This window comes from Papio anubis, chromosome 16, assembly GCF_008728515.1.
Source record: "Papio anubis isolate 15944 chromosome 16, Panubis1.0, whole genome shotgun sequence".
NCBI classification, from domain to species: domain Eukaryota; kingdom Metazoa; phylum Chordata; class Mammalia; order Primates; family Cercopithecidae; genus Papio; species Papio anubis.
Genome location: NC_044991.1, coordinates 58,581,042 through 58,608,670, shown reverse-complemented (window position 1 = coordinate 58,608,670; position 27,629 = coordinate 58,581,042). Strand labels below are relative to the sequence as shown.

The 27,629-nt window shown below is 44.0% G+C and overlaps 2 protein-coding genes across 2 annotated transcripts; one reads left to right on the top strand and one right to left on the bottom strand.

Annotated features, from left to right (window-relative positions):
• Positions 1 to 58: 58 nt before the first annotated feature.
• DEFB124 (defensin beta 124) lies at positions 59 to 6,956 on the top strand. Its single transcript, XM_017944914.3, has 2 exons — positions 59 to 2,282; positions 6,764 to 6,956. Exons 1-2 carry the CDS (start codon positions 2,219 to 2,221, stop codon positions 6,919 to 6,921), a joined length of 222 nt encoding a protein of 73 aa, XP_017800403.1. The 5' UTR covers positions 59 to 2,218; the 3' UTR covers positions 6,922 to 6,956.
• A 12,306-nt stretch (positions 6,957 to 19,262) lies between these two features.
• Positions 19,263 to 26,767, bottom strand: DEFB123 (defensin beta 123). Its single transcript, XM_003904908.5, has 2 exons — positions 26,217 to 26,767; positions 19,263 to 19,492 (listed from the first exon to the last, which is right to left on the bottom strand). Exons 1-2 carry the CDS (start codon positions 26,272 to 26,274, stop codon positions 19,347 to 19,349), a joined length of 204 nt encoding a protein of 67 aa, XP_003904957.1. The 5' UTR covers positions 26,275 to 26,767; the 3' UTR covers positions 19,263 to 19,346.
• Positions 26,768 to 27,629: the final 862 nt, after the last annotated feature.

Sequence of the window (27,629 nt, the reverse complement as noted above, 5' to 3'; positions counted from 1 at the left end):
GGGGAGGAGCCGCGACCCCGCCCCATCCAGCCCCGCCCCATTAGGGCAGCCCCGGGGTCCCCGCCCTAAGGCCCTGGCCGCTCAGTGACTTTTCTGAAAGTGCAGAGCTCAGCTGACCCGCTTCTGCCAGCCCTATGCACCGAGTGAGGGTGGCAGGCGAGAGAGGAAGGATGGGGGCTCTGGATTCCTGGGTCTGGAGCTCCATCTGCGTAGGGGATGCATCAACACATTAGCCCCCAGAAAAACCACTTGGGGAACTTGCTAAATATTCAGGTCCCACCTTCCAAGAGAGGCGGATTCCACAGTGCTGGGAGAGGGGTTCAGGAATCTGCGTGTTAAACAAGCGCCCCAAGTGATCCTGATGCAGACGGTTCATGGACCTCACTTTAAGAAACTGCTCTGGATGAAGAATTAATTTTGGGAGGTGGCTTGGAGGAAGAGAGAGCTCAGAAAGTCTGCACTGAAGAATTCTGAAAATCTTATTTTGGCATCATTCATTCATTCATTCACTCATTCACCAACTGAGGCTTAGCTGGGCCTGGGCCTGAGGTCTCTGCCATTCTGTCTACTCTTTCTATCACTCATGGCTTAACAATAAATGCTCCCAGGTATAGAGGAGGAGGAAAGAGATCACTGGTGATGTTGGCTATCCAAGGGGCCAGGATCCAGACTCTTTGACTGGGGTGCCTCTCTTTAGGTCTTGAGAAATTGGGGTGTGTACGTGTGTGGAGCCATGGAGGCCAGGCTGCACCTGTGGGTGGGGCTCATTGTCATGGCTGAGGGGATTCAGGTGTTTGGCTTGGAATAACTCCCACAGCAGCTGAACAGACTGGCTCAGCCCCCACAGGTCTTGGAGCTGATGCAGAACCCCCTCGTGCCTGGCTTCTTTCCGTGGCGTGGCCCTCTAAGCTTACCTTTCTAACTTGCAAGATGGGCCGTGAGTGGTGCGGCACCCTTCATTGTCTGGGAGTGAGGTGACTTGGCTTTTAGTTCCATCTCTGCAGCACAATTGCTGTGTGACCTTAGGCAAGTCAACTCCCCTCTTTGGGTTTCAGTTCCTTTATTTAAAACTATAATCTGACCAGCTTACACTCTTGCTAAAAAACTTTTGGTTGTCTATAATACAAAAGTCTGAACTTGGCATTCAAGCCCCATCATATTCTCTGCAGAATCATTTCAACCTCTCCTCCCAGGAAAACCCTTGCTTGGCTCATGCCCCACTCTTTTAGGCACATTCTGTTCTTTCTGCCTGGGATACCTTTTCCCCTACTCATCTTTCATGATGCAATTTAGATTCCTGTGTACCAGACACTGTTCTAAGCTCTGCACGAATATTATCTCAGGGGTTCTCAAACTTTGGTGGGGTGTTAGAAACACCTGGAGGGCTTGTTAAGCCACATTTTGCCAGGGCCCACCAATACTCTCATCTGTGACTAGTGATCTAACAAATGACCAGAGAGCTAACTTGTGACCAGTGTTAGTGAATCTGTGGTCTAACTTGTGACCAGTGATCTAACCTGTGACCCATGGGCTGCTCCCTGACCTGTGGTCTTCCTCTGCTTAGAGAGAGGTGAATTCAGTAGGTTTGGGGTAGGGCTAAAGAACTGGCATTTCTAACAAGTCCCAGGTGTTGCTGCTGCTTGCTGGTCTGGGAAGCACACTATAGGAGCCACTGTATTACTTCATTTAATCCCCTAAATGAGATAGGTAGCTATTACTGTCTATGACATGGGTACTATTACTCTTCCCATTTTAGAGTAGGCCTGCATACATGCTGGTCACTTGGCCTTGTAAGGGATACTAGTCATCATTTCATAGACAACAGCCTGAGGCTCAGAGAGGTTAAGTGACTTGTCTGATGTCTCACAGCAGTTAGGGGGAGATGTGGGGATTGAACTAGGTCTCTCTTAAGTCAAAGTTTTTTCCACTGTCTTAGGTGGGGAAGATGTCTAGTTTCTGACCCTAGACAATGCCTCAGGAAATTCTACCCCCAGCTTCCGAGCTCAACAGGCTCCGGAGGGTGTGGCTGACCAGTTCCCACGTAGCTGGCTGAGATCCCAAGCAGCCTGGGGACTACATGGCCTCATACTCCCACTTAGGCCTGCTGCCCACAGCACTGCCTTTATCCGCAGCTCAATAAAGGCTGGACTGGAAGCAGCGAGGCTCAGCATGCTCGGATCTCTCTTGTGTTCTCTCCAGCAGCCTCCCCAGGAGCCCCATGGCCATGACACAGCTGCTTCTGCTCCTTGTGGCTCTCCTGGTTCTGGGTCATGTGCCACCAGGTAGCAACATCGTGTGCATGTGTGTGTGTCTGCACGTGTGTGCGTGTAAAAATGAGGACTAGACTCTTAGGTCCTGGAGGACAGAGGGGCCTCTACCAGCATTTAAGTTCTGGCCCCACCACTGACTTGGTGGGCAACTTAGAGCAAGTTGCTAAATCAGCCTGCACCTCAGTTTCCTAATCTATAAAATGGGATTCTCTCAATAAATATTCATTTATGTTATGATTGTTGTGAAATCATAACAGTGAAAGACATCTAGCAGTGAAAGAAAAGAAGGTCCTTGCTTTCACACAGCTGATATTTTAGTTGGTAGAGATAGAAAATAAGCGGATAAACATGTTGGGTGGTGATAAGTGCTAAGAAGAGGAAAGGCAAGGGAACGGGTTAGAGTGGTGTGTGCATGGAGAAGGGCGGGGATGGGAAGACTGATGAGGATGGATAGGGAAGGTCTCTAATAAGATTTGTTTCTTTTTCTTTTTTCGAGACGGAGTTTCATTCTTGTTGCCCAGGCTAGAGTGCAATGGCATGATCAGCTCACTGCAACCTCTGCCTCCTGGGTTCAAGCGATTCTCCTGCCTCAGCCTCCTGAGTAGCTGGGACTATAGGCATGTGCCACCATGCCTGGCTAATTTTTGTATTTTTAGTAGAGACGGGGTTTCACCATATTGGTCAGGCTGGTCTAGATCTCCTGACCTCAGGTGATCCACACGCCTCGGCCTCCCAAAGTGCTAGGATTACAGACATGAGCCACCATGCCCGGCCTAGATTTTTTTCTTTTTAAAAACTTTTTATTTTGGGCCGGGCGTGGTGGCTCAAGCCTGTAATCCCAGCACTTTGGGAGGCCGAGACGGGCGGATCACAAGGTCAGGAGATCAAGACCATCCTGGCTAACATGGTGAAACCCCGTCTCTACTAAAAAAATACAAAAAACTAGCCGGGCGAGGTGGCGGGCGTCTGTAGTCCCAGCTACTCGGGAGGCTGAGGCAGGAGAATGGCGGGAACCCGGGAGGCGGAGCTTGCAGTGAGCTGAGATCCGGCCACTGCACTCCAGCCTGGGTGACAGAGCGAGACTCCGTCTCAAAAAAAAAAAAAAAAAAACTTTTTATTTTGGAAGATTTCACATATACATGAAAGTAGAGAGAATAACAAGGTGAGTTTGAAACATTTTTATTATGGGAAAATTTAAACTTATGCAGAAATAGAGAATACTGTAACAGCATGAGTTTTTAAAAGAGACTTCTTTATTTGACTTTTAAATTTGTGTAGAGATAGAGTCTCACTATGTTGCCCAGGCTGGTCTCAAACTCTTGGCCTCAAGCAATCCTCCAGCTTTGGCCTCCCAAAGTTCTGGGATTACAGGTATGAGCCCAGCCAGAAACTTTGGTATTTAGGAAAATTTCAACCAGAAATAAGAAATAAATAGTATAAAGAACCCCTATTACCCATCACCCAACCTCAACAATTACCAATTTGAACCAATCCTGTTTTGTTATTCACTTCCCCCTCCTCTCCTGTGAATTATTTTGAAGTACATTCCAGCGATCTTATTTTATATAAAGTGGGTTTGAACCGAGGTCTTTTTTCTTTTTTTTTTTGAAACGGAGTCTCGCTCCTTGCCCAGGCTGGAGTGCAGTGATGCCATCTCGGCTTACTGCAAGCTCCGCCTCCCAGGTTCATGCCATTCTCCTGCCTCAGCCTCCTGAGTAGCTGGGACTACAGGCGCCCGCTACCATGCCCGGCTAATTTTTTTTGTATTTTTATAAAGACAGGGTTTCACCATATTAGCCAGGATGGTCTCGATCTCCTGACCTCGTGATCCGCCTGCCTCGGCCTCCCAAAGTGCTGGGATTACAGGTGTGAGCCACCGCGCCCGGCCTGAACGGAGGTCTTAATAAGGTGAAAATATGAGAGAAGATCATTCCAGGCAGAGGGAGCAGCAAGGGCCGAGGCTCTGAGGCAGGGTAATGGATGCGTTTGAACAGCAGCAAGGAGGCTGGTGTGGCTTGGGGAGGGAGCATAAAGGAAATTGGTGGGAGACGGAGTCAAAGACATGAGGAAGAGAGTGCAGATCATGCAGGAGAAGGGAACTGCTTCTGGATATTGGGGTGACTGGGAAGTTCAAACGCGATGGTGTGTTAAGAGTATTTCTTGACTGGGTGTGGTGGTTCATACTTGTAAATCCTAGCACTTTGGGAGGTCAAGGCGGGAGGATCACTTGAGCCCAGGACTTCGAGACCAGCCTGGGCAACATAGGGAGACCCCATCTCTACAAAAAATAAAAGGATTAGTTGGGTGTAGTGGTGTGCACCTGTAGTCCTAGTTATTTAGGAGGCTGAGGTAGAAGGATTGCTTGAGCCTAGGAAGTAGAGGCTACAGTGAGCCAAGATTGCACTACTGCACTCCAGCCTGGGCAACAGAGTGAGACCCTGTCTCAAAAAAAAAAAAAAATTATTATAGAAAGTGTCCTCATCTGGGAGCTAATGTCTCGGGTTCTGGTTCCAGACCCACCACTTAGTGGCTATGGGAGCTTGGGCAAGTTCATTCCTCTCTTTACTGGTAAGTGAGAGGATTTACCTAGAATGGGTCCTGGTTGTTCCAACAATCTAAGCTATCATACTGATAATCTTGCCTCCTATTTATTGAGCATTTACTATATGCCAGGCACTGTGCTAACGTGATCCTTATCTGTGCTCTGAAGGAGAGTTGTACAGATGAAGAACTGAGGCCAAGGTCACTCAATGGGAAATGACTGAGCTGGGATTTAGACCCGGGAGGTCTGAGCTGGGTTCACACCACACTGTTAGCGATTATACTACACACTGTCTTCAGAGGGTGTATTCTTTGCCTCATGGAAATTTTGAGGCCAGTACCGTATCATTCTAAGATTCTCTACCTTAGCAAGAGGGAAGTGTGGACTGCTCGGCAGGCTGAATAAAACCTGCGGATATGCCCAAGGCATCATTTGAGGATTACATGGGATGTATTTTAATCCACAGAGATTCAGGGAAGCCTTTCCCCTCCACCTCCCATTCAGTGCTAGTTCTTCTGGGCTGCTTGCTCTCTGCTTGTCTGAGGTTGTATATCTGGAAATGTCATTTAACAGTCAAGCTTGTCTACATGGTCCTAGTCTCCCCTCACTTCCCACATCGGTTTTAACTGACCATCACAGTACCCTCATCATTTCCAATGTAGCAGTTACCACAGAATCTATTTCTTGTATTTATTTGCTTGTTTTTTTTGAGGGCAGGGACCATGACCATATTGTTCATTGTAGTACTTCTAGTGCTCCATCTTTATTGAGTGAATAAATGAAGAACAGGCTCCATCCCATGTTGTGACCAAAGACCCTTGGAGGGAGCAAAGGACCTATTCCCCAAAGCCTTACCTTTTCCATGGCCCATGGTTGGAAATTCCTTCACTAAAACCTAACATTAAACAAGTCCCTATGTGTCAGGGGCAGTTCGTGTAATGGGTGTGGATTCTGGAGCCGGATTGCTTGGGTTTGAGTCCTAGTTCTGCTCCTGAATGGCGGTATGACCTTGGATAAGGTTATATTTTATATTTAATTTTTCTTTTTTTTTGAGATGGAGTCTTACTTTGTTGCCAAGGCTGCAGTGAGCCGAGCTGCACTGGGTTCAAGCGATTCTCCTGCCTCAGTCCCCCAAGTGGCTGGGATTACAGGCACCTGCCACCATGCCTAGCTAATTTTTATATTTCTAGTAGAGATGGGGTTTCGCTATGTTGGCCTGGCTGGTCTCGAACTCCTGACCTCAGGTGATCCACCCGCCTCAGCCTCCCAAAGTGCTGGCATTACAGGTGTGAGCCACTGTGCCCAGCTAAAGAAGATTATTAACCTCACTGAGCCTCAGTTTCCTTACCTGTATAGTAAGAATTGTAATAAGACTATAATTGTATAGTGTTAGAAAAGTGCTTATGTGTACTTGGTGTGTTGTTTCACCCGGTCAAGAAATTAGTCTCTATTTATTTATTTGAGATGGAGTCTCCCTCTGTCACCCAGGCTGGAGTGCAGTGGCACAATCGTGGCTCATTGCAATCTCCTCCTCCTGGGTTCAAGCGATTATCCTGCCTCAGTCTCCTGTGTAGCTGGGACTAAAGGCACGTGACAACACACCCGGCTAATTTTTGTATTTTTGGTAGAGAAATTTTGCCATGTTGGCCAGGCTGTTCTCAAACTCCTGACCTCAGGTGATCTGCCTGCCTCAGCCTCCCAAAGTGCTGGGATTACAGGTGTAAGCCACCGTGCCTGGCCTTAGTCTGCAATTTGTAACTAATGGTCTAACCTATGACATGTGGTCTAACCTAAATTGTAATCAGTACTCTCATCTATGACTAGTGATCTAACAAATGACCAGAGAGCTAACTTGTGACCAGTGTTAGTGAATCTGTGGCCTAACTTGTGACCAGTGGTCTAACCTGTGACCCTTGGGCTGCTCTGTGACCTATGGTCTTCCTCTGCTTAGGGAGAAGTGAATTCAAACGGTGCTGGAAGGGCCAAGGGGCCTGCCGAACTTACTGCACAAGGCAAGAAACTTACATGCACCTGTGCCCGGATGCGTCCCTGTGCTGTCTCTCCTATGCATTGAAACCTCCGCCGGTCCCCAAGACTAAATATGAGTAGCTGGTTCTTGCCATCCAATAAAACACGGGCCGCCAGTTGTCTCTTCTTTCTGTTTGCTCGCCTGTGCTCCTCTCCCCCCTGGGGTGGGGGATAGGCCTAGGATGTGGGAGAAATGGTCTGTGGAAGGAAGTGAGGGACCTGAGGAGAGTGGGCGCTAATGACCATTGTAAATGGTTCCGGTCCTGGCCACTTCACTTTCTCTCTGTCCAACTCCGGAAAAGTTACTGAACCTCTGAAAGTCTCCTCAACCATAAAATGGGAATAATTATAATATCAGGAGATTAGCACTTTATAAAAGAAATGCAAGAAGAAAGGTAGAGTTAATAATAACAAGAGTTAATAATATAGTTGATAATAACGGTGAATAATAGTAGAGTCAAAAATAAGCTTCTGGAATTCGGAATGAGATGGCACATTTGGCTTGAGAGGCAGGCCGCACTGAGAGTGAAAGGGTTTTCCTATGTTCCTTGATAGGGTATCCTAACGACTTAGGGATGAAGCCAAGACCAACAGACTAGACACTTTTCTGAAAATTAAACCGCCATTTTCACACACAAACCGCCATTTTCCTCCCAGTGTTCAAATAGACCCTCATCTAAGCATACATCCAACTTCCTAAGTCATTAGGATACACCCAAAAAGCCAAAGAGACCAGCCAATTCTAGGGTGGAAGATTCCCCAAAATACCTCACAGATCAGGCCCACAAGCCCAGAGAGGAAAAGTGACTTGTCGAAGGCCGTACAGTTCCCGAGTGATGTGTCAAGGAATGGAGCCACACCCCAGTAGGACAGGACAGTGTGATGGGGAAATTTTGGGAGGAAGGGAGTCCCTTGACACTGGAGATGTGCAAGGTGAGCCTGGTGGCTCTGGGATGCTAGAGAAGGAAGTTACCTGGATAGGTGCTCAGAAGTGTTTTTTTGGAGGACAGGTTCTACTTAAGTCAAACCAATCATTGAATGGTTGAGATGATGATATGTAAGTATCCTTTAGAAAGTGCCAATTGCTTTATTCATATCACCTCAGTTATATATTATGCCCGCCTGCCTGCCTGCCTGCCTGCCTTCCTTCCTTCCTTCCTTCCTTCCTTCCTTCCTTCCTTCCTTCCTTCCTTCCTTCCTTCCTTCCTTCCTTCCTCTCTCTCTTTCTCTCTCTCTCTCATTTCTTTTTAAACACAGGTCCTCACTCTGTTGCCCAGGCTGGAGTACAGTGGAGATCACATAGCTCACTGCAGCCTCACACTTCTGGGCTCAAGCAATCTGCCTCAGCCTCCAAGAAGCTAGGACTGTAAGTGTATGCCGCCATACCTGGCTAATGTGTTTTTGGTTTGTTTGTTTTGTAGAGATGGAGTCTTGCTAAAAACAAAAACAAAAACAAAAACAAAACACCGAAAACAAAAAACAACAAAAAAACATGGGGTCTTTCTATGTTTCCCAGGCTGGTCTTGAACTTCTGGGCTCAAGTGATCCTCCTGCCTTGGCCTCCCAAAGTGCTGGGATCACAGGTGTGAGCCGCCGCAGCCAGCCTATCTTTGCCTTTTCTATAAGGTAACTAAGACTCTATAAGGCAACTAAGAAAGTTGCCCAGGTCATACACCTAGGAAGTGGTGGAGATGGAACTCTACCCTGATCCTCTGTCACCTGATTTTGTTTCCCAGAGTCAGTCTTTTTTTGGAGACAGTCTTGCTCTGTTGCCCAGGCTGGAATGCAGTGGTGCAATCATGGCTCACTGCAGCTTTGAACTCCCTGGCTCAAGGAGTCCTCCCACCTCAGCCTTCCCAGTAGCTGGGACAGTAGGCATGTACCATCATGCCTGGCTAATTTTTATATTTTTTGTAGACACAAAGTCTTGCTATGTTGCCCAGGCTGGTCTTGAATTCCTGGCCTCAAGCAATCCTCCTGCCTCGGCCTCCCAAAGTGTTGGGATTACAGGCATGAGCCACTGTGCCAGACTCCAGAGTCATTCTTACTTGTACTTTAAAAATAATATTTTTTTTCTAATTGTAAAAATAATACATGTTCATTGGAAAACATGTAAACAGAGAAGCACAAATAAGAAAACTAAAATCATTAGTATTTTCACTGTACAGAAATACCCAGCAATAGGCCGGCTGTTGTGGCTCACTTCTATAATCCCAGCACTTTGGGAGGCCGAGGCAGGCAGATCACTTGAGGTCAGGAGTTCAAGACCAGCCTAGCCAACATGATGAAACCCTGCCTCTACTAAAAATACAAAAATTAGCTGGCATGGTGGCGCACGCCTATAATCCTAGCTACTCGGGAGGCTGAGGCAGGAGAATCACTTGAACCCATGAGATGGAGGTTGCAGTGAGCCAAGATCACACCACTGCACTCTAGCCTGGACAACAGAGCAAGACTCTGTCTCAAAAAAAAAAAGAAAAGAAATACCCAGAAATAAAGAAAAATGTAAAATGTGACAAAAATAAAATGGAATCAAGCTGTAGATATTTTGTATCCTGGTTTTTTTCACTGATCAATATATCATAAAAATTTATGTATGTGCTTAGTCTTCCAAAACAATATTTTTAGCACTGAAATTCCTCCTGAAAAATTTTAAGTCACTTCTAGTTTTTATAACTTGAGTAGTACGTTTAAAATAAGTATGGAGGCCAGGCGCGGTGGCTCACACCTGTAATCCCAGCACTTTAGGAGGCTGAGGCAGGTGGATCGTCTGAGGTCCGGAGTTCAAGACAAGCCTGGCTAACATGGTGAAACCCCGTCTCTACTAAAAACACAAAAAATAGCCGGGCATGGTGGTGTGCGCCTGTAATCCCAGCTACTTGGGAGGCGGAGGCAGGAGAATCGCTTGAACCTGGGAGGTGGAGGTTGCAGTGAGCTGAGATTGTGCCACTGCACTCCAGCCTGGGTGACAGAGTGAGACTCCATCTCAAAAAATAAAAAATAAAACAAAATAAAATAAATAAAATACAGTGTCAAAAACTAAGAAAGTATAGTATAGATAAGCCTCAAAATATTCACCTGTCTTTTATAATTCCTGTTAGTATTTTAGTGTATATATATAAAAAAATGTAAATATATATGCAAATACATACAAATATATGTAAATATATGTAAATATATATAAATATATGTAAATACATATAAATATATATGTAAATATATAAAAAATATATTTGAAGGCATTTTCACACACATCAGAGACTCTTCTACGAGAGGGACTTCTGCTGATCAGGTGGACACCTTTGGGGTCACAGGGAAGGAAAATAACAAGGAAGTTACAACAATGGATGGATACTGTAGGTAGTTCAGGGTAGACGTGGGTGTCTGACTTCTATCCCCACTCCCTTCTTTCAATGGCAGAGTGTTCAGTGGAATTGTTTATTATTCTGCTAGGGCTAGGTTTAAGTCTGAGAGCCAGGTGACAATCGCACATGACTTAAATTATCCTTGAAAACTGCTCAGGAAGGCACCTTTTTGGAGACAGACATACACAGCAAGTTTTCCTCCATTGATGGAACATATCACGTTTCTCTGACCGTGCATTAAAGGAAGTGGTTGGTTATGTTTAGGCACCATTTTTTTTGGTGAAAAATAAATATCTTTCCATAGTGGAATCACGCAGTGCAATGTGATGTCTTCACTGCCAGAAGCTTTCCCTGCACAGGAAATAATCCATTTCCCATCTCCCACTCATTCAGACACTGGCTCAAGGAGGGATTTTTCTGGCTTATTTGGACTGTTATTGTGCATATTTGCAAAACATATATCTGACAAAAGACTCATATCCACAATATATAAATAACTCTTACAAATAAATAAGAAAAGAGAAAAAACAACTCAATAACAGAATGGGCAAATATTTAAACGACATTTTACAAATGAAAATATGTAAGCGGCCAATAAGTTTGTGAAAAGATGTTCAATATCATTAGTATATCAGGAGAATGCAAAATAAAATCACAATGAGATACTACCATACACACTCACTAGAATAATTAAAGTGAAAAAGACTGACCATAGCAAGGTTGGTAAGGATATGGGGCAACTGGAATGCTGATACATTGCTGGTGGGACTGTAACATGGAGAACCACTCTGCAACTGGAAAAACAGGTGCATAATTACTTATAAAATTAAATAGACATATGTTGGCTGGGCAGGGTGGCTCATGCCTGTAATCCCAGCACTCTGGGGGCAGAGACGGGCAGATCACTCGAGGTTAGGCGTTTGAGACCAGCCTGGCCAACATGGCGAAACCCTGTCTCTACTAAAACAATACAAAAATTAGCTGGGCGTGGTGGCGCGTGCCTCTAATTCCAGCTACTTGGGAGGCCGAGGCTCGGGAATTTGCTTGAACCCGGGAGGCGGAGGTTGCAGTGAGTCAAGATGGCGCCAGTGCACTCTAGCCTGGGCGACAGAGTGAGACTCCGTTTCAAACAAACAGACAAACAAACAAACAAAATTAAATAGACATGTATCTATACAAAGACTTCTCTATCCTTCCCTGTGACCCCAAAGGTGTTTGGGGTAGAGCTGTTTGTTGCAGCTTTATTTGTAATAACCCATAAATGGAAACAGCCCAAATGTTCAACAGGTAAATGGATAAGTTGAGTTATATCCATACAATAGGCTACTCAATAAATAGTGATAATTTACCAATACACACAACATAAATTAATTTCAAAAACACTATGTTAAGTGAAATAAGTCAGACACAAAGAAATACACGCTGAGTAATTCCATTTATATGATTTTTCAGACAGGCAAAACAAAGCTGATTTAAAAAGTAAGAAAAAAAAAGAAAAAACCCACCCCAAGTCTTATTTTCTTTAAATTTATCTTTTTTTCTGAGCACATGTAGTTGAGTCAGGGTAAACTATCTGTGCTTAGGATGCAGCTCCATTCGTGTCGTAAAGAGCTGGATGATCCAGGAGACTGGCGTAATGTTTTCAGGACTCTCTTAATGGCTAGATCAATGACTCTCAAGGGGAGATACTCCCCTCTAGCGGTTATTTTGGGAATTTGCTTTTTTTTTTTTGGAGACGGAGTCTCGCTCGGTCGCCCTGGCTGGAGTGCAGTGGCACGATCTCGGCTGACTGCAAGCTCCGCCTTCTGGGTTCACGCCATCCTCCTGCCTCAGCCTCCCGAGTAAAGGCGTGACCCACCACGCCCGGCTATTTTTTTTTTTTTTTTTTTAGTAGAGACGGGGTTTCACCGTGTTGGTCATGCTGGTCTCGAGCTCCTGGGGTCAAGTGATTCGCCCCCCTCAGCCTCCCAAAGTGCTGGGATTACAGGCCTGAGCCACCGCGCCCAGCCAAGGCACAATTTTTAATGATATATCTCCAACATTTTGTACGTGTTCATTAATTTCGCTCCTTTCCTCCTAATTTGAACTCACGGTAGACTGGCTTAAGTGCAGTGAGCTCTTGGCCAAAACTAAGGTCTCTCTGATTTGGGCAGGCTTCATGATTTCCATCCTTGTCCCAGCTGAAAATCAACTGTTGATGATTTTCACCCATGCACCACTAGCATCGGCACTCTATTTTTCTGTTTTTCATTCATTCAACTTATATTTATTGAATACCTTTTATGTGCCAGGCATTATTCTAGATATGGAGGACTCAGCAGGGGGCAAAACAGATAAATCCCTACCTGTATGGAGCTTACATTCTAAGAATAAGCCCAATTTTGACTTTGGTCTCAGTATCCAGCCTTAGCTTCACCCTTTGGAAGGATGAATTGCCAGATACCTACTTCAGAGTCACTTGTGGCACCGTGAACTTGTGTGTGTTCAATGATTTTGTAATTGCACGGTAAACTAGCATGTCCAATAAGCATAACACCTTTGGAACACAGCATTTGGAGTTATCATTTACATATGAATATTCATTTTCACATGTAGTAAACACTTTAGATGTAACTTGGAATGAAATCTCATGCACTTTACATGTTTAAATTCATTAGTCATTTGAGATAGAAGTATATATTTATTACTGTAGGAATAAAATGTTGCAACAGTTAAAGACGATTGTGAAAGCTATCAGTGTTAGAAAAATAATTAAGAACTTTCAACAATTCAACTTAGGAGAAAATATGAGTTAATTTAAATATTGAGACCTAAAATTTGTTAGCTTGATAACCTTCAGAATGTGATATCCAATCAATATTTTAAATATTTTGAATATTAACACTAGGCAAAATAATGGAGATTATATTATAGTTCAAATCTTTGTTAAGATACCATTCATCGAATTAAAAAAAAAACAACTATTAAGAGGCCACACATGGTGGCTCACACCTGTAATCCCAGCACTTTGGGAGGCCGAGGTGCGTGGATGGCTTGTGCTCAGGAGTTCAAGACCAGTCTGGGCAACATGGTGAAACCCTGTCTACAAAAAATACTAAACTTAGCCAGGCAAGGCATAGTGTGCCTGTAGTACCAGCTACTTGGGAGGCTGAGGTGGGAAGATCGTTTGAGCCCTGAAGGTTGAGGCTGCTGTGAACTGAGATGGCGCCACTGCACTCCAGTTTGTGTGACAACGCGAGACCCTGTTTCAAAAAAAAAAAGTACTTGCCTTTAGTTATTCTTTAGTTATTTAATTCCATTTAGGACATAAGCCTTTTAGGAAAAAATTATGGTTGAGAATTTCTCACACCTTGTAAGGATGAGTAAAAAGCTAAGTGTGAATTTTGTCACCTCAAAATTTCACAGGTAGGAAAGACTCCAAAACCATGTACCATGACATCGATGACAAGTCACCTTCAATTTATACACACTGTTGGGTATAAAGTCAATGAAGAACAGAGGAAAGTGTTAGGGAAAAGTGAGGCACCCTAGGCATATTTTATTCTCACTAATTTTCAAAATCACAAATTTTATGAAGGCTAAAAAATTAAACACTGAAGTTTGCCAAATATTTTTTCTATAAACCACAACTAGTTTCACTAGTTGAAGATAGAATATTTTTGACATTTTTTCAAGGTGCAAATTCTAAATTTTTAAATTTGAAAGTTCTTTTTAGGAAGTATGTTTCTGAAATTCATTTTCTTTTAAATTATTTTTATTTTTAAATTTTTAGTTATTTATTTTTATCTTTTAATTTTGAATTTAATTAATTTATTCAGTTTTAGAGATGGGATCTTGAGATGTTGCTCAGGCTGGACTTGAACTCCTGGGCTCAAGTGATCCTCCTGCCTCAGCCTCCCAAGCAGCTTGAATTATAGGTGCACACCACCATGCCTGGCAATTTTAAAATTTTTATTAAAAATGAAAAAAAATATTTACACATATTTATGGGGTACATGTGATATCTTGATACATACATATAATGTGTTATGGTCAAATAAGGGGATTTAGCATATTCATCACCTTTATTATTTCTTTGTATTGGGAATATGAAATTCCTTTGTTGTTTCCTTTTTTTTTCTTTTTCTGAGACAGGGCCTCATTCTGTCATCCAGGCAGCTGGAGTGCAGTGATGTGATTTCTGTTCACTGCAGCCTCAACCTACTGGGCTCAAACAATCCTCCTGCTTCAGCCTCCCAAGTAGCTGGGACCACAGGCACATGCCACCATGCCCAGGAAAATTTTTATTTTTATTTTTTTTGGTAGAGATGAGGTCTCCCTATGTTGCCTAGGCTGGTCTGGAACTCCTGGGCTCAGGAGACTCTCCTGCCTCAGCCCCCCAAAGTGCTGCAATTACAGGCATGAGCCACCACATGTGGCCAAATTCATTTTTTTGAGTTAACATTCTTCCGTGACTGAAAAAGTTAGTGGATATTGAAACAGCATTTATTTAGTACAGCAAATAACATCTATTTAGTACAGCAACTCCTTCGCTTCAAGACCAGCCTGGGCAACATAAAGAGACCTCATCTCTATTAAAAAAAAAATTAGCCAGGCATGGTGGCACATGCCTGTGGTCCCAGCTACTTTGGAGGCTGAAGTAGGAGGACTGCTTGAGCCCAAGAGGTTGAGGCCACAATGAACTGAGATGAGCAGGACAGTGACTGCAGGGATAATTGTTCCTGCATTCTAATATTAAACCTTTAAAACGTGACTTCTAGAATTTGTAATAATTAATACTGATGATTACTTTTTTGGGATGTTACTTCAGATTTATACTTACATCTCAGAAGTTAAATGGTGTGCCAGTGCGGCCTCAAACCCAGCCTATATTCAGCTCTGTGTTGCTGGGGCTGGGAGTCTGATATTACAATTTCCCAGACTCCTTCACCAGGTGGCTTCCTGCTAAGAGTTTGCTAATTGAAGACAATGATGGGAGTCTGGAAAGTGGGAGGCGAGGAGAGAAGGCATTCACTCTCTGCTTTGGATTCCATCTGTATCCTCCCAGCAGCTTAGGTAGTTATGGGTTCATTGCCAGTACTGCAATGTCCTTCAGAGGCACCAGCTCCAGTCATAAGGTACCCCCCCTCCCCAAGCACTAAACTGGCACATAGGTACTCAGTAAATTTCTAGTTGAATAAACAAATGAATACATATATATTCATATATATATATATATTCATCTGGGAAGGCAATATATATTTATTCAATATAAATGAATAAATCATGTCCCATGTACTGTATCAGTCATGATCTAGCTAGGAAACAAAAGCCATACTAGGTATTTCAAGGGAGGGAATTTTACACAAGGAACCCTAAATTTATTTGGGAAACTGGATCCTCAGGTATGAGCCACTGCACCCAGCCTGTAATCCTTTCATAATACTGCTTTGTGTTTTCCCTCCACATACTGTCCCAAGCACTGATGAACTCTCACTGCACTGATGAACTCTACTGTAGATTAGTTTACATTTTCTAGAATGTTTAAGGAATGGAATTATACTGTCTGTACTCCTTTTTTATTCTCCTGCCACAGCCTCCTTAGTAGCTGGGCTTACGGGTCTGTGCCACCACGGCCAGCTAATTTTTGTATTATTAGTAGAGACGAGGTTTCATCATGTTGGCCAGGCTGATGTCAGACTCCTAACCTCAGGTGATCCGCCTGCCTCGGCCTCGCAAAGTGCTGGAATTACAGACTTGAGCCACCATGCCCGGCAGGTTTGATTTTCTTTGTGTCTATGCTGCTTTGGAGTTCACTGAACTTCTTGTGGATTGATGTCTTTTAACAATTTTGGAAAAATTTCAGCCATTATCTTTTAAAAATATTTCTTCTTCCTTATTCACTTCTTTAATTTTTTTTTTTGATAGAGACGGGTGGGGGTTGGGCATGGCGGCTCATTCCTATAATCCCAGCATTTTAGGAGGCTGAGGCAGGCCAAATTACTTGAGCCCAGGAGTTCACGACCGACATGGTGAGACCCCACCTCGAAAAAAAAAAAAAATAGAGAGGGGGGAGTCTCATTATGATGTCCAAGCTGGTCTTGAACTCTTGGACTCATGTGATCCTCCTGCCTCAGTCTCCCAAAGTGCTGAGATTACATGTGTGAGCCACTGTGCCTGGTCTCCCATCTCTTCTTCTGGGATTTAATTATATACATGTTAGATCATTTGATATTGTCCCATAAGTCTCTCATGCTCTGTTATGCTTCTTTTGCATTTTTTCTCTCTGTGCTTTGGTTTGTATATTTTCTAATCTGTCTCTGAGTTCACTGATTCATTCTTCTACAATGCCCTGTCTTCTGCTGTTAAACCCATCCAATAGATTCTTTTTTTTAAAGAGGTGGGGTCTCGCTATGTTACTCAGGCTGGAGTGCACATGTGGCTATTCACAGCCATGATCACAGCATACTACAGACTTAAACTCCTGGGCATAAGTGATCCTTCTGCCTCAGCCTACCAAGTAGCTGGGACTACAGGCATGTGCCACCATGCCTGGCTTACCATCCAATACATTCTTAATTTTAGTATGTCTCAGTTTAGAAGGCCCAATTTATTCTTAGAGTTTCCATCATGCTCTTAGTATTCATGCCCTTATGTAGTCCTCTTTCACAGTGACTAGCATATGACTTGCCAGTGGGACTTCAGCAAATGTAATACAAACAGAAATCTGAGAAATGCCAGATGTTGAGGTTTACCCATATATGTCAGAAAACGTATTTAAGAGAACTCTAGAGATGAAAATAGGTGTTATTTTTTCCCTAAGGGAGAGCATATCCTTTCTTCTGTTAGGCAGTTAGGACTGTTGTTAATATACCTCTGCAAGGCCAGGAGTGGTGGCTCATTCCTGTATTCCTAGCACTTTGGGAGGCTCTTGGCCCCAGCTATCATGGAAGAAGCCAAGGTTAACTTCTTTGAGGTGGAGAGGCTATGTGAAGAGAGATGTAGTAACATGAATGACCTCTTGAGAATATCAGAAGAACCACTTAATCAATGCGCTGAATTGTGAAAAATGACGAATAGTTGTTATTTTAGTCTACTAAGTTCTGGAGTGGTTTTGTAATGCAGTAGGGGAAAATAATACATTATTTGTCTGTGTATTTAGATTCTTCATCCTTTCATTAATTTTATCAATATTTTCTTCTAATTTCTTTAACATATTTATAACAGTTATTTTAAGGTTGTCTGTTAATTCCAACAACTACTCCATCTGTATTAGTTCGTTCTCATACTGGTATTGAAAAAAACCCTGAGACCAGGTAATTTATAAAGAAAAGAGGTTTAGGCCAGGCATGGTGGCTCACGCCTGTAATTCTAGCACTTTGGGAAGTCGAGGAGGGTGGATCACCTGAGGTAAGGAGTTCAAGACCAGCCTGGCCAACATGATGAAACCCTGTCTATACTAAAAATATGAAAATTAGTCAGGTGTGGTGGTGCACGCCTGTAATCCCAGCTACATGGGAGGCTGAGGAAGGATAATCGCTTGAACCCGGGAGGTAGAGATTGCAGTGAGCCGAGATCATTCCACTGCACTCCAGCCTGGGCAACAGGAGTGAGACTTCATCTCAAAAAAAAAAAAAAAAAAAAAGAGGTTTAATTGACTCATGGCACAAGGAGCATGAAGGCTTCTGAGGAGGCCTCAGGAAACTTTTGAGCATGACAGAAGGTGAAGGAGAAGCAAGCCTGTCTTACATGGTCAGAGCAGGGGGAAGTGAAGAGCGAGGTGGTGCCACATACTTTTAAACAACCAGATCTTGTGAGAACTCTATCACAAGAACAATACCAAAGGGATGGTGCTAAACCATTCATGAAGGATCCATCTCCATGATCCAATCACCTCTCACCAGGCCCCACCTTCAACACTGGGGATTACAATTCAACATGAAATTTGGGCAGGGACACAGATCCAAGCCATATCACCATCTTTGGGTCTGCTTCTAATTGATTATTTTTATTCTTGATTATGGGCCATATTTTCCTGCTTCTGTGCATGTCTTATAGTTTTAAAATTGTATATTTGTCAGAAATTGTATTTAAGAGAACTATAGAGACTAGAATAGGTGTTATTTTTTCCCTAAGGGAGAGCACGTCCTTTCTTCTGTTAGACAGTTAGGACTGTTGTTAATATATCTCTGCAAGGACCCATGGGAATGGTGGCTCATTCCTGCATTCCTAGCACTTTGGGAGACTGAGGCGGGCCAGGAGTTCAAAACCAGGCTGGGTAACAAAGCGAGACCTTATCTCTATAAAAAACAAAAAATTAGAACAAAATACCTCTGCAAACCAAGACGACAAAGTGTTCTTATTTCTTGTGGTGCAAGGTAAGTTGTGGGATTTCAAAGTAATGACTTATTAGATGATAATGTAGGTATAGAGAGTAATTATTACAGTTAATAATATAACCAAAGATAGTTTGTAAGGGGACAGTAGAATTACTGAGAACAAATTGCGTGAATCTCTGAAAATGAGCATACTTATATTTTAAGCCTTCTACCTTAAAAAATTCTACACAAGAGCACATAAGCACATCTTTTGTTAGCTGCCAGAACAATTATGTCATTATATGTCATGGAGATTCCAGAAAATTCCACTATACACTTGTGAAAGAGAGAGCTTAAAAAAGTAAAAAATGTCGGGAGGCCGAGGTGGGCGGATCACAAGGTCAGGAGATCAGAAACATCCTGGCTAACACAATGAAACTCCGTCTCTACTAAAAATGAAAAAAAAAAAAAAAAAAAAAAAAAAAAAATTAGCCGGGTGTGGTGGCGGTGCCTGTAGTCCCAGCTACTGGGGAGGCTGTAGGTAGGAGAATGGCGTGAACCCCGGGAGGCGGAGCTTGCAGTGAGCCGAGATCGCGCCACTGCACTCCAGCCTGGGCGAGACTTTGAGATGGAGCGAGACTCCATCTCAAAAAAAAAAAAAAAAATGTCTTATTTATTGTGAAAACAGGTTTGACATTCCAAACCACCCGAAAGGCACTCCTGAGAGCTGCTGGGCTTCACTAACAGGCAAACGCAGGGATCAGCCAGAGGTGTTTATTGATAGAGTGTGGGAATCCACTGGGTCACTTCATCTGCGTTTTCACGGCTTCAGGCTTCAAGGCACTTAAAATGGCCACCACTTTTCTTTTGGCTGGTACCTGGGCTTCACGCAACACATTTTATTATTTAGGCAGTAAACATAGACTCTTTCCTTCTTGGAGCATCTGTGACGGCATTTGCCATAAAGATTCCAGCATCTTTGGGTGCCACCTGACACAAAGCAGAAAAAAGAAGGGAGACAGTGTCAGTCCTAAGAAGTAGGCTCTGGATTTGAAAGGTCTGTAAATGGATGGAAGCAGATGTGATAGAAGGTCCCTTGTTTCCCTTGCTTTTGACCCTTTTCACCTATCACTGTTTTTCTTTTACTCTCTTTTTTTGCTCCCCACCTTTGACTGACAGAGTGACCTTGGTGTACATCAGCTGAATAAAGGCTTTATGTGAGTGGTGTGGTTTTTTTTTTTTTTTTTGACGAGTCTTGCTCTGTCATCCAGGCTGGAGTACAGTGGAATGATTTTGGCTCATTGCAACCTCCTCGTCCCAGGTTCAAGGGACTCTCCCACCTCGGTTTCCCTGAGGAGCTAGGACCACAGACATGTGCCACCATGCTTGGCTCACCCTCTAGTCTTTAAGTGCCTTTCTGTGCATGTGCAAGAGGAAACTACCAAAGGCCTGGGGGAAAAATAGCAAACAACAAAAAGAAGTAAGCAAAACAATTCCCAGTGATTGCACAGGTCTGGGAATAGCTTGTGCTTCCACCTGCCTGAGTGGAAAGACCCTGTAAAATTTGCAGCATTTGGTACTCGGAAGGCTATTGCCTTAGTAGAGGGGGCTAAATTAACCCTAGACTAAAGAATACCCTGTACCTATCCTAACGAAGCTTAAAAGTCAGTCTCGAAAATATTCATCTGATTCCCACTAACTTAACTGCATGCCAGAAAAATATCTAACACTCTTTAAAGGAGTATAACAAAATACAGAAACCGAAAGTGTAAAAATATTTTTCAGGCACACCAAAAAAAAAAAAAAAAAAAAGCAAGAAAATATGAGCCATAATCAGGAAAAAACCAAATCAACCAACACAGAAATGACAATGATGATGAAACTAGCAGACAAGGATGATAAAACAGCTATGATAAATATGCTCCAAGTAGTAAAAAAGGTAGAGGAAGCCATGAGCATGATGAGAAGAAATAAAGATGTAAAAAATGTTCATGGCCGGGCTCAGTGGATTAAGCCTGTAATCCCAGAACTTTGGGAGGCTGAGGCGGGTGAATCCCCTGAGGTCAGGAGTTTGAGACCAGCCTGACCAACATGGAGAAACCCTGTCTCTACTAAAAATACAAAAAAATTAGCTGGGCGTGGTGGCACATGCCTGTAATCCCAGCTACTCAGGAGGCTGAGGCAGGAGAATAGCTTGAACTCGGGAGGCGGAGGTTGCAGTGAGCCGAGATCGTGCCATTGCACTTCAGCCTGGGCAACAAGAGTGAAACTCTGTCTCAACAAACAAACAAACAAAAAACATGTATATGTATATATTCACAAGGAATACTTGAGATGAAACATTAAATATTAAATGAAAAACATACTTAGTAAGATTAATAGCAGGTTAGACTGAAGAAGAAAAGATAAACGAACTTGAAGACATAGCAGCAACAGAAATCATCCAAAATGAAACACGGAGAGAAAAAAGATAGGGGGATAAAAGAGCAGAGTGTCAGTGACCCATGGGACAATAACAAGTAGCGTAACATGCATATAATTGGGATACCAAAAGGAGAGGAGAGGGGAGAGGCATAAAAAGTATTTGAAGAAATAATGGCTGAAAAATTTCAAGTTTGATGAAAACTCTAAGCCCATTAGAACCATGACCCTCGGTGAACTACGAGCTGAATAAAACCAAAAGAGAAGCATGCAAATAATCAAATTGCAAAATCATATGAAAGAAAGAAATCTTAAGCCAGAAGAAAAGACACATTTTATACACAGGAGAAAATATAAAAATACTAGAAGAGGCTGGGTGTGGTGGCTCACACTTGAAATCCTGGCACTTTGGGAGGCTGAGGTGGGAGGATCGCTTGAGCCCAAGAGTTTGAGACTAGCCTAGGTGAGACCCTGTCTCTCCAAAAAAATAGAAAAATTAGCCAGGTGTGTTGGTGTGCACCTGTAGTCCAGGCGACTAGGGAGGCTGAGGTGGGAGGATCACTTGAGCCTGGGAGGTCGAGGCTGAAGTGAGCTGTGGTCACGCCACTGCACTCTAGCCTAGGTGACACAGTGACCCCGTCTCAAGAAAAAAAACAACAACCCAGAAGAATTATTGTCAGAAACTGCACACTAGAAGATGGTAGAGAGAGATCTTTAAAGTAATAAAAGGAAAAAGTTAGCCCAGAATTCTTTACAGAGTAAAAATATTCTAAAAGTGGAGAAATAAAGACTTTTTCAGGTATTTGAAAATGGAGAAAATTGATCACTGAAAGCTCTCCTCTTTCCTGCTTCTCTTGTTCACCCCTCCCACTCCTCCTCACAAACCTCTGGATACAGATGCCAATTTGCAGAAAATGCACAGTCAGAGGAACACGTTGAATTTTACCTTGAGTATGCAATCAGCAAAATTTATATTGTGGAAAGTTATAGATCAAATGACTTATGTATGTTTCCACAGATAACTTGTAAAGATAAGAAAGGGATGAATATGGAACCAGTAAATTAAAAAATTCAAGGAATCTAAAGAGATATCAGATTTTAACAGTATAAATAGGGTGTCTAGGGATGCATCCCTAGCAATGAGACTGTAAAGGAATGCAGAGAACTGATTGCTATAAAAGTCAGGAGAGTGCTTAATTTGGAGGATGAAGACAATTGTGATGGATGCAATAGGTGGAGACATTTTTGGGCTGACTGTCAATACTCTGTTCATTGACCTGCATGGTGCTTACAAGGATGTGCACTTATAACCTCCATTAAGCTGCACACTTGTATTATGTCGTGTGCAGTACCTGTGATTCTGTGTTTTAGTTTACAAAAAGATAAGGAAAAAGCGACCATTTAACAACAAAATCTCAATTTTAATTTAAGAGTGTCAAGAGGAACTATTGGTGAGTGAGAGGAATGACATTCATACACTTTTTTTAGCATCTGTGGAGGCTACTGAGCAATAACTTACACATTTTAAAGCTATACACAGTCTTTACCTAGCAATTCCTTTCCAGATGTCTACACCAGGGAAATGCTCACATGTATAGACTGAGAGGCCTATACATTGGAGATAAAACTATACATGAGTGAGACACCTACCCTCAGAGAACTTCCAGTCAAATCAGGGGAGAAAGAGCCATTAAAAAATAGATACCCAGATATTTGATTAACTAGAATCTGGTGAAAATTATAAAGAAAGAACTCAGGGTGCTGTGAGGATGTATAATGGAAGGGCAGGTGTGCCACCTAAATCTCATCTCTGCTGGGTTTCTGGGCTTTACATATGTCTCCTGAATTCCCACAATTAACCTAATGGTGAGTATGACAATATTTTGAAAATATTAAAGTGATGCATATTTCAATCCCCTTTAATCATAAGATCCATTGATTGTCATAAAGCAGAATTGGGCAGAGTTTCTGGGTTTTGGGGGAATGGTGAACAACAGAACAACAAACTTATTGCTCAGCTTAAATGAGATAAGGGTTGTGCATAGAAAGACAATTTTAAGGACCAACATTTATCAAGGAAGTTCAGGGATTTCCAAATTTCAAAGAGCTCCTTTATACATTATTAGGTGAACCTGGCGGGTTCAGGCAATACCACTTCACCATAAGCTATAGGAGGCTAAAGCTGAGGGTCAGGCTAAAGTAGCTCCCATTTAACCTCTGTCACCACTACCATACCCAATGGGAAGTAGAGGCGAAATACTCTACCCATAATTTCCAGGGAAGCTGGAAGTTTAAATCCAGCTCCTGCAGCAGCAGCACTGGGCCTGAGAGCCCTGCTAGAACCCATGCCTCATTCTGCCAGCCTGATGGTGGACGCACCAACAAGCTAGGGACAAAGGCCTTTCATGTGTCTCCCGCTAGCCATCTACTGGTTGACCTGAATACTCAGGAAGTAGAGATAATTAATGTGAGAAAGGTAGGGGCAAGAGAGTCTCTTGCTAAGAATACCCAGATTGGTTGGAAAAAATTGCCAATGCAGAGGACACTTACTCTTTGCCTCTTAGAGCATAGTTCAGGGAAACTGGTAGCTCTTTAGATAAATTCTTGTCTTTAGCATGGATACAGCACCGCATGGTGCTACCTGAAGGGGGATTAGAAATGGCTGAGGGAAGTGACTGAACATCACTCTCAGCTCTCTGTTGAATAAAATAGACCTAGAAGGTCCCCAAGTTCCCTTATCTCTGGTTGAGATAGGAAAACCAGTAAGGGACCTGCCAAGAGTACACCCCTAGTGCAGAAGGCAGTAAGGGAGGGTGTGAACAGCCTTAACTTGGGGACCAGGTGAAAGATCTGGCTGAGATGAAGGGTCAAGTCAGTGGGGACCCCAAAAGGGCTAAGAGATTTCATCAGTCATGAAATCCAGTAGTAAGTGCTAGCAGGACACTCACTGACCACATCCAATGAGGGACGTGATCCCAGAAGTCAGTAAGGGTCCAGCACAGGACCCGACACCACCTCCTTATGTTCCTGTCCCAGGGCCCTTGCATTTGCTGTTTTCCCCAACTTGAATTTCCTTCCCTACATATCCACATGGCTCACCCCAGTTGTTCCCTCAGCTCACAGTAAGACATTCCATGAGCACCCCCTTAAAAATGGCAATGACTGGGCATGGTGGCTCAAGCCTATAATCCCAGCACTTTGGGAGGCTGAGGCAAGCAGATTGCTTGAGGTCAGGGGTTTAAGACCAGCCTGGGCAACATGGCCAAACCCCATCTCTACTAAAAATACAAAAATTTGCCAGGCATGGTTGCATGCGCCTGTAATCCCAGTTACTCAAGAGGCTGAGGCATGAAAATTGCTGGAATCCAGGTGGTGGAGGTTGCAGTGAGCTAAGATCGTGCCACTATACTCGCGAGACTCTGTCTCTAAAACAAACAAACAAACAAACAAACAAAACGCAAATCACCTTCCCCTTCCCCTGGTGTTCACTATTTCCTTTCCTGCCTATTCTGCTCACTGTACTCATCATCTGACATACCATATGTTTCATTTATTTTTCAAATTCTTTGGGTCCTCTAGTAGAAGGTAAGCTCCAAGAGGACAGAGATTTTGCTTATCTTGTTTTGTTTTATTCACTGCTCTGCCTCTAGCACCCATCACAGTGCTTGGAACAAGAAATCCATTCAACTATGTTTACTGAATGAAGCAATTAATTATTTGATGACATATCAAGTTAGTTTTCCCTATAACCAGATACTATGCCAGGAAAGAGAAAGGGTAATGGAAGAAAGATACATGCTGAAAGACTCAACACTTATTCAAAAGAGATTGAATTAGCTTAGAAATCATTTTAAAGCAGAAAAGATAAATAACGAACTGCTGAGTTCAGGCCCAGCCCTTAGGTGCCTTGTCACCCTGGGTTGTAAGTGCTATTTAACTGTCTCCTCTAGTTTGCTCCCCTGGTGCCATGTCATTTATCTCTGTAGTCCTGCTCCTCCCACCGCAAACACCCACAGTCAGGATGGAAGTTCCTGGGAAAGTTTGGTGAGTTATGGAAAATAAAGAAGACGTATTTCTTTTGCAGACTAAAATTTCAGTGTGTTCAGTGTTGTTCCCTCAACCTGACATTATTACACACTTGATGTTATTGCAGTTTGAGAAATGAGGAAATTGATACTCTGAGCAGCTGAGCTTCTTGTTGGGGGTCACAGAGTCAGAAAATGATGGGGCAGGTTTTAACCCAGGATCTGGGCTTGCCTCTCTACTCCAGGTGAGTGGTGTTTTAGGGCCTCAGGAAGACACAAGGACTGAGGTCAGCTTGTTTAGGAAAGTCACATGTTTCTGACTCTAGAAAGGTTAGCCGACAGCCTCAGGGTGGGTGGAAACTTCTGCCAGATGAGCAGGAAGGGGTAGGTGGCTCATGCTGGAATTGGTGGGTCTGACCAGGGTCCTTCTCTGTTTAAACCTTCCCATGGGTGCCTCACCTGGCATTCGAGGCCCACCGAGACCTGGAGCTTGAATGCTTCCTCAGCTTTACCCCCGCCTCTCTCCTAACCCACCCCTCCATGTTATGTAGGTCCCTGAAGCTCCCATGCTCTCTCCCGCATCCAGACCTTTGCGTAGGCTGACCTCTCTGCCTGGGACCCCCTTCTGCTTTCTCCTCTTCTTCCTTTTCTATTTTTGACGCACTTTTTAGGACTCAGGATATCCCTCCAGGAGGACTCTCCTTTCCCTCAGCCTGGGCTGGACCATGTGTGCCCAGCCCCCTGGTTTCCCACTGTCACAGCTATGTCACCCTGGGTTGTAAATGCTATTTAACTGTCTCCCCCAGTTAGCTCCCCTGGCACCATGTCATTTTTCTCCATGGTCCTAGCTTCCAGTGCAGTCTGGCACAGAGACAGCTGCAGTATAAGTGAGTTTTCTCTGCCATTAAGGTGGCTGTGATCTTCACAAAGCTTCATTCATTCTGGGAAATATTTTGCAAAAGGGTCAGACCTGCCTCTCCTCTTTCCTGCTTCTCTTGCTCACCCCTCCCACTCCTCCTCACACACTAGGCCACCCCCACATGCTCCCTGGAGCTGGGCAGGAAGAGGAGGGATGGAGCGGCTGAGAGAGCAGTTCTGGATGTCGTAGTTGGCATCTATCAGCTGGCACCTGCTGCTGGTGAGGCGCCTCCTGCCTCCTATACGTGGTGCCAGATGGCAAGCTGCAGCCCATCCTTCTAACCCTTGGGATTCCCTGACCAGGCCTTAGTCTGCAAGCCCTGCCCCTTCCTCGAGGAGGTCCAGGTTACCTGGAGTCAGCTGGGATAAGAGCAGCAGCACAGTCAAAGTCAGCAAAAGGAGCTTCATGGCTAAGGCAGCCCAAAGTGAAGCTGCAAGTCCGATGCCACGGCTGAGCTAATGGGAGAGGGGGAGTGCCTGGCCTGTGGCTCACGCTCCCTCAGCTGCCCACGGGTACAGCCCTCACACTCTGACTGGACACGCCTCCCCTTGTCATTTAGGTCAGCAGGGAGAGATCAGCCAACAAGGTCCAGGGCCCAAGACTTTAATACCTCCCATCCTTCCAGCCAGCTCCAAACTGCCTGAACACAGTGACCAGCAGGAGGCGCCACAAACACCGGCTCCAGAAGGTCCGGGAAGAGGGAGATGAAGTTCCCAGCACCAGCCTGTCACAGCCCCCTGCTGGGTTCTAACATGCGGTGGACCTGCCCTAGGGCCATCCTTCCTCTTCCTCAGAGATCTAAGAACCAACCTCTCAGAATCCCTCTTCTGAACTTGGGTTTTGAAAACTCATTCTTGGTGGGGCACGGTGGCTCATGCCTGTAATCCCAGCAGTTTGGGAGGCCAAGGTGGGCGGATCTCTTGAGGTCAGGAGTTCGAGACCAGCCTGGCCAACATGGTGAAACCCCGTCTCTACTAAAAATACAAAAATTAGCCAGGCGTGGTGGTGCACGCCTAATCCTAGCTACTCGGGAGGCTGACGCAGGAGAATCGCTTGAACCTGGGGAGGCTGCAGTAAGCCGAGATCACTCCACTGCACTCCAGACTGGGCGACAGAGTGAGACTTCTCTTCTCATTGTATTTTGATTTTTTTTTAAATTATAGCAACTTAACCCATGCTCTACTTGGTTTTTATAATATTAAGTGATGCAACTAGTAGAAAAGAAAGCTAAATTGGGGAATCTTTAGTGGAGTCCCCTCTGTGTAAATCTTTGACTTCAAAGGGCTATGACATCAGTGTGAAGGTGAATTAGAAATAAGGATACATGCCCCACTGAGAGAATCATAGAGAAAATGGCCTATCTTGAGTCTCAACACTGAATGGAGATGGGGAAAGTACTTGTAAATATAATTAAACCCTCACATGGGCTTGCGGACAAAATTCACACTACCTAGATGATGCCCAAACCTTTTTTTTTTGAGACGGAGTGTCACTCTGTCGCCCAGTCTGGAGTGCAGTAGTGCCATCTCGGCTCACTGAAACCTCTGCCTCCTGGGTTCAAGCGATTCTCCTGCCTCAGCCTTCTGAGTAGCTGTGATCATAGGCATGTGCCACCATGCCTGGCTAATTTGTGTATTTTTTTTGTAGAGACGGGGTTTTGCCATGTTGGCCAGGCTGGTGTTGAACTTCTGACCTCAGGTGATCTGCCTGCTTTGGCCTCCCAAAGTGCTAGGATTATAGGTGTGAGTCACCGCACCTGCCC

Coding starts and splice junctions, on each gene's coding strand:
- DEFB124 (XM_017944914.3), top strand. CDS start 2,219: ATGGCCATGACACAGCTGCTTCTGCTCCTTGTGGCTCTCCTGGTTCTG. Junction 2,283..6,763: donor TCTGGGTCATGTGCCACCAG/GTAGCAACATCG, acceptor TCCTCTGCTTAG/GGAGAAGTGAATTCAAACGG.
- DEFB123 (XM_003904908.5), bottom strand. CDS start 26,274: ATGAAGCTCCTTTTGCTGACTTTGACTGTGCTGCTGCTCTTATCCCAG. Junction 19,493..26,216: donor CTTATCCCAGCTGACTCCAG/GTAACCTGGACC, acceptor GCTTTGTGTCAG/GTGGCACCCAAAGATGCTGG.